The sequence below is a fragment of the Lepidothrix coronata genome, unplaced genomic scaffold, assembly GCF_001604755.1.
Source record: "Lepidothrix coronata isolate B3197 unplaced genomic scaffold, Lepidothrix_coronata-1.0 Scaffold34, whole genome shotgun sequence".
In the NCBI taxonomy this organism is placed as follows: Eukaryota; Metazoa; Chordata; class Aves; order Passeriformes; family Pipridae; genus Lepidothrix; species Lepidothrix coronata.
In genome coordinates, this window is record NW_016690214.1 from 2,282,967 (window position 1) to 2,289,995 (window position 7,029).

General features: G+C 52.9%; 1 protein-coding gene across 3 annotated transcripts in view; it reads right to left on the reverse strand.

Annotated features, from left to right (window-relative positions):
• Positions 1 to 6,625, reverse strand: part of AXIN2 (axin 2) — a 26,737-nt gene extending 20,112 nt beyond the window's left edge. For all 3 annotated transcript variants that reach the window (XM_017812118.1, XM_017812119.1, XM_017812117.1), the window contains exons 1-2: positions 6,558 to 6,625; positions 4,543 to 5,472 (exon numbers count right to left, since the gene is read on the reverse strand). In XM_017812118.1, coding sequence (XP_017667607.1) covers positions 4,543 to 5,366 — 824 coding nt within the window. In that variant the 5' untranslated portion in view covers positions 5,367 to 5,472; positions 6,558 to 6,625. The remainder of the gene's footprint in view (positions 1 to 4,542; positions 5,473 to 6,557) is intronic.
• Between the last annotated feature and the right edge of the window lie 404 nt (positions 6,626 to 7,029).

A 7,029-nucleotide genomic window follows, 5' to 3' on the forward strand; every position in this document is an offset into this window, starting at 1 on the left:
AAGGGGAAGGAAAGGAAAAAAATAAAAAAAAAAAAGGGAAAAAGGAGAGGGAAGCACAGTGGGGAAGATGGGCCTCTGGTATGAGCGGCGAGGGGCTGGCTGCAGGCAGGTATTCAGCCCAGCCGGGGCTGCATTCCTTTCCAAGGAGGCCAAGGCATTTCTGATGGGGAGATCAAGATGTTAAAAAATATATATCTGGGAAGAAAAAAAAAAAAAAAGAGATAGTAAGGAATGCCACAGGAAAGAAGTTAAATCTTCAAAGATAAATTAATTCCACATGTGGGCGAAAGCGAAGTTATCCCACTACTACTACAAGAAAGTTCCTCTAAAAACCACGTAGGCTTCTACTCTGGTTCAGGGGGATGTGCAGGCCCAGTGACCCTTCCTAGGTCCTTGGTGGGCTTTTGGGTCAACATGGAAGGGATGCAGCTCTTCTGCTTTCTTGATTTGAAACCATCTCAGGTCTTGAGAGTGTATCTGAGGACCACAACACTCAGGGGTGCAGGATGCTCCCCAGAACAGGACCATGGCCTTGCTGTTGGTGCCTGTCACCCCTGGTCTCTTCCAGGAGGGCTGGCTTGCCATGTTGTTCTTGCAGGACTGCTGGGGAGGCTGAGGTGGGGGCGGAGGCAGCGGGTCCGTATGGATATGGCACAGGGAGAGGAGGTGTGCCCAAAGACAGAATTAGAGAAAGTGGCCAGAACAAACTCATCTTCCCCTCAGTACTGGGCTGCAGCATCACTCACCTACCAACACCTCATGGACAAAAAAACCCCACAACCAAAACCAAAAAACAAACCCCTAAAGCTGACATATTTTTAAAGTCCTCCCCCCTCCCTCAACCAACACTGCTCCACAGAAGTCCCCCCCATCCTTCAAGAAAACCAGTGGGGGGTGTTTTGCTAAGTTTAAATTTTTTTTTTTTCCTTTTTAATTTGACCACCTTACTCCAGTAATTGCACCCAGATGCATCAAGTTGCCTGCGAGGGTTTCAAATTCCAGGGAAAGCGGTGGTCTCCTGCCACAGATGCTGCACACACAAACACAGCCCAGCTCCAAACTCAATATGCAAAGTGTTTTCAGCTGTCAGGTAGCAGTTGCTCTGGAGCTTCAAGGAGAATGTCTGATGTTTCTCAGCCTATTCTTATCTTGATGCGATGACACACAGCATGTAACTCTCTCTCTGCTATGTTAGGCAATGGCCATATCAGAGGTATTATAATGCCATGAAAATTTCAGGGGCTCCTGCTTGTAGCCCCTGTTATGAGGGTGCAATTTCAGAGAGTGGGGTTGTTTGTTTTTTTTTTTTTCTTGTCAAACTCTGCTTCTTAGAAATGAAAGCACTCAGGCAGGTCAACCCACAGACTTATAAAGAAGAGAGAAAATGTACAAGGAGCAGTTGGAGGCAAAATTGAATCTCATTAAGTGTTTTCTTGGGACAAACATCACTGGGCAACCATGGGTTTAAAAACATTAAAATAAAAAACAGGAAAAAACCACACATGCACAAACCTGAAAAAAAAAAGTATATTTTAACACAACTATGTTAATCACAGCTTCCATGCTCTAATTGTAGAACACTGCTTGGAGCATAGCTTTACAATGGCATCATTTAGTTTGATAATTGAAGCCAAACTTGGTTCCAATAACTTCACACACAAGGAGCTGCACCGGCGGGTCCTTTCAAAGGCCAGGAAGCACTGGGAGCCGGCAGAAGGCCATCTGCAAGCCCCAGCCTTCCCCAAGCAAGGCCAGTGCCACTGATGTTAGAGCCCTAATGGGAGGCAGATGAGTCCACCTTGGACTGAACAAAACCACGTTACCCAGTGGCACTGCAAAGGAAGAGGAGCCCTCTGTGTACACAAAGTCGTGCGTGATAAATTTAGAAGCGCGTATAAATAATAGCTGGAATTCCTGGAGCATGGGGCCAGGTCCAGCACAGCGTGGGGAGGCCAGTTTTAACCACACCACAGCCCAGAGGGAAGGGGAGTCGCCTGGAAGGACAAGAGGGAGGTTCTGCATTTAAAACCTTCCCCGTATTAGGGCGCCAAATATACAACCAGCAGTTTGCATTCGCCTGCTCCCCACCCAGGTGCAAACGCTGTGTTTTCACATCTCCTGTTCCTGTCCATCACCGGTGCTGGGGCCAAACAGAGTCTTTCAACTGGTCCGGTTTCTGCGCCCTCCTGTTTGCCATGGGTTTGGCCGTGACTCCATGCCCTGGGATTCCCAGGTGGTCTCCCATCCAAACACTGGCCTGGCCTGAGATCACTCTGCTCCCACCATCAGGTGGGCTCAGCCCAGCGCTCCCGGCTTTCGCTGGGATAATCACATTGAAACCCACCGAAGCGAATGGCCAGAGCCTGCACAGCCCTTCAAAACCAGAGCACACTGAGCAGAAATTCCTTAATTCCATCACACACACGAGGAGGGAGGTGTGGTTTGGCCACTCACCAGGAAAGACTTTGTGCAAGCTTCAGCTCCAATCCTAGACGCGATCCTAAATGCTGAGTGATGAGAGATAACCCATCCATATGCTCATCAGCTTGGAGCACATGCACGCACAAGTGGCTTCACAAACGGATCGCTTGGGGAGGAACTGAGCAGCATCTCAGCTTGACCTCCCTCTCTTTGCATTGAGATCTCTTGGCCCCATGGAGAGCAAAAGCTCCTGGAAATTCAACAGAAGGTGATCAAAGCAAAACGCACTACCTAATGTCCTAGGAGGGTAGATCTGACATGTGAGGAGCAAGCTGCATTAATCCCTGGACAAAAAAAAGAAAAGAAAGAGGGAAGAAAAAAAAAAAAGAAAGGAAAAAAGCCCAGCACTAATCAGGCAAGCAGCCACAGCGCTGCAAGAGCTCTCCTGGACAAGGCACATGTGGGTTTAGCAGGGCCTGCAGCTCTAGTAGAACATACAGCCAAGCCCTTCCAGCTCTGAATCCCAACAAAGGCTCAGAGATAAAAGCATCAAACATCCCCCTCCTGGAAAGCCAGCGAAGGGCAGCAGTTCAAACCAAGTTCTGGAGAACAGCAGATGCTCAGGCAGCAACACTCAGGCACGAGATGAGGATCCCAAACCCCAAGTCCTCCACAGACCAGCTGCCAGCATTGCCCCCCCGCACACCCCCCAGCAGGAGGGGTCCAGAGGCCGTGCCGGGATGCAGCGCATCCCTTCTGTCCGTCCCCCGCGCCCAGCACCTCCACCCCCTCTGCTGCCAGGAGAGCCTCCAGGGCAGGGAGAGGACCAAAGAGGCCTCTGGCTCCACAGCACCCTCCCGGGCAACGGGAGCCTCCCAGTGCCCCACGGCTCAGCACCAGGAAACCCGGCACAGCTGGAAGCTCTCCAGGGGCAGGAGAGGAGGGCGCGCTCCAGCAAAGCCTCCCCGGGAGAAGCCTGATGCCCTTTGATGTCCATGAATCACAGACACACTCTCAAAATTCCTGTAAACGAGATGTCAAACACTCACCATACCAACCCCCAGGCTCCCGGGCCGGCGGAGGAGAGCGCACATCTGCAGCAGAGCCCTCTCCTCTCAGCCCTGATTCAACAATCCACATTTATGGCAAGGGTGGGGAGAGGAAAGAATACATTTTCAGAGGATTATACAACTCATCATTTGCTCATCAGAGTCTCTCTTCCCCATCCCCCCCTTCACTTCGAGATGGCTCTCACTTTCCTCACCCTCGCACTGCTGTGCCACCAACATTTCCAACAAAAGAGAAGGGTCTGGCAATGCAGACGCACCCCGGGACCAGGGCACAAGGACACCCTGTCACCACACAACGTCCCTGCATCCTCATCAGCTCCCACTTGACACAAACACCTCTTAACGAGCTTAACTGAGCTCACTGCCAACAAGAGAGCACCAAAGACCTACCTAAGATCTACTGCTCTACACCTGGAATGCCTCTACCACCTTAAACACTCCAATTTTAAGCATCCTCCTGCACGCACTGGCTCAGAGCCACCCTAGATGGCTCTGACACGACACCAACACCCAACACGATGGAGAGGCTGCACATCACACACACACACACACAGAGTCAAAATAAAAGCTGATTCTGCCCAAGTAGCAGAGTTTGATGCAGTGACTGCACACATTTCCTCCTCCACGACCGCACAATTGCTTCCCACATAACCAACATCGTTAAACACCGGTTGATGGTGGAGTTGGGGAACTAGTAGGTTACATTATTCATGTGTCTCTATGATCCACTCTACTACTGCTCTTAATAGGTTTGAAAGTTGAACCAATAATTACCGTATGTCCGGAGGACATAGCTGCTATGAAGTTTTTGATCTATAAGAGAACTGAAAGAGCCAATAGGGCTTCAGAGCACAGAATCTTGTTTTCCTCTGCAGAGGAGGAAAGAAAAACCCCACACTCAGCCAACACCCCCCAAATTCCAGTGTTTGGAGGTACGGAGAAGCAGCTGTGCTCCCAGCCCCCCTCGATTCCCACCCCAACAGCCTTCTGAAAACCACTCTCAAAGTCTTTAAAGTTAAAACAAGGCACAATTTCCAGGGGGGTCCCTTACCTGTATCCATTCTCGAGCATTTCCGTAGCTCTGACATTCGCTGTAACCCTCAACGTCTTGCTGGATAGTCCGACTACTGAAGGCAAGATCTTGTTTTTAAAGTCTGCACAGCTCCATTCCTCTTCTTCATTCAAGGTCGGGAGATAGCCACAGACAACTTTTAAGCTCCCCAGTCCGTTGCTGTTCATGTAAGCGGGATTCTCTCCTCCACTCCGTACGTATTCGAGGTATATATCAGAAGTTAAAAACATCTGGTAAGCATTTTCCTCCATCACAGTCTGAATCTCAGTCTGTGCCTGATCAAACATGATGGAATCTATCTGCTGCTTCTTGATGCTGTCCCTTATGTAGGTCTTGGTAGCAGGTTTGAGCTGCTTGGAGACGATGCTGTTGTTCTCGATGTACCTTTTGTAAATAGCTTTGGCTACTCGCAAAGTTTTGGTATCCTTAAGGTCCATCTGCCTGAAGCCATTGCAGGCAAACCAGAAGTCTAAGGTATCCACACATTTTTCCCTTTCCAGAAAGGTCCGAAAAAGATAGGCACCATCTTGATCTCCCAACAAGGAATGCAAGGATTTGGTCCATCTGGCCAGAGGGGAGTCTGGGGACGCGCTGCCCTCCGGCTCCCCGAGTCCGTTCTCATTCCTCCGCGGGGCAGGAGGCACCGGCATGGCCTTGAAGCTTTGGCTTTTTGGGAGAAACGAGCTGGCGAGTTGCGGGCATGGTGCTTCTCCTTCCTCCCCCGGGACAGGGGGTCGGGGGGCGTCTTCCCTGAAGCTGCTGCTGTGATCTGGGAGGTGGGCGAGGACCACGGCGCTGCTCATGGCTCCGGAGCTCGGCGGGGAGAGGGGCTCCCAGTTGCTCCAGGAGTTGCCTGTGCCTCTGCCTGCCTCTGCCTGGAGTCAGCAGGGGATCCTCGGAGCCTCCTCTCTGCGAAGAGGGGAAGAAAAAAAAAAAGGGGGTTGGGGGGGGGAAGAAAAAAGGAGTATTGATCTAATCAAAACCAGATCCTCCCAACATCAAAGACAAAAAGTAAACAGGCTTTTCAACTCCTCACAGTCAAAAAAAAAAAAAAAAAAAAAAGGAAGAAAGAAAAGGAGAGAGGGAGGGAGGGAGGGCAGAGGGAGCGCGGCTCTATCGCCAGCCCGATCGCGACTATCAGATCCGCTCCGCTGAACTCCCGGCGCACTTTTAGCGGGGCCGGGGCTGGGGGGGTGGGAGTGGGGGGTGTCAGCGCGGCCCCCCCGCAGCTCGGGGCGTCCCTGCCCCGGCATCTGGTTTCCATTTGCCCCCCCCGCCCCATCCCCGCTCCCTCCTCGCCCCCTCCGCTGCCGGGGGCGCCCGGACCCGCGTGTGTCCCGTGTCCCCCCCCGACGGGGCGCACCCGCCGGGACAAGGGATTTTTTTGGGGTGCTGCTCTGCGGGAAACGTGCTGGAGCACCGTTCCCCCCCCCCCAAAAAAAAAAAAAATCCACCCCCGGGGGGTGGGTTAAAGTGAGGCGGCCGTACCTGGGCGCTGCGGGGCATCCCGGGCCGGGGCCCCGCGCCCCCCGCATCCCCCCCCCGCAGCCGGGAGACATCACCCCCGGCTCTGGAAAAGGGGGAATAAAATAGGAAGGGGGGGTTAAGGGGGAGGCAGCCCCCAGCCTCGGGCTTTCCCTGCGTGCAAAATAAAATAATAATAATAATAATAATAATTATAATAATAATAATAATAATAATAAAAACCTGCTCCAGAAATGGCGACGGGCTGGGAGGAGGGAGGTCGGAGCCGGGAGCTGGGGTGGTGGGGGGGGAGAGGAAAGAAGGGGGAGAAAAAAGTCCGGAGCGACTTGGGAGCCTCCGAGCTCCGCGAGCAACAGCCGAGCCCGGGCGGGCACGGGCACCGCGGGGGCAACCCCCTTTCCCCCCCACCAAAAAAAAAAAAATTAAATAAAAAAAAATATTAAAATGACAAGAAAAATCCGTATTTGAAGCAGAAGAAGCGGCCGCCGCCCCCCGAAGTTGCCACTCACCGCCGAGCCCGAGCTCGCTGCGCGCCCGCAGCCCCGCCGCTCCCCGGCAGCGCGCAGGCTGCACCCGCTCCCCCCGCTGGCCTTCCTCCTCCTCCTCCTCCTCCTCCTCGCCTTCCTCCTCCTCCTCCTCTCCTCCCCGGCGGTGCAACCGCATCGGAGAGCATCGGGAAAGGGAAGGGAAGGGGGGGGGTGGTAAAGGGGTGGGGGGGGCTGCGAGGGAAAGGAGCCCACTGCGCTGCGCGCCTCCCTCCCCTGGTTATTTATTTTATTTATTTTAAATACAAAAGCGCAGGTCCCGCCCCCCCCCTCCTCCTCCTCCTCCCTCCGCCCCCCGCCCCGGGCTCCCCCCGCGGCATCAAAGCGCAGCCCGGCCGAGCGGTCCTGCAAGGGCGGTAGCGCACTGGGGGGAAAAAAAAAAATAAAAAATTAAAAAAAAAAAATTAAAAAAAAAGGTGTAAAAACAGGCCCGAAA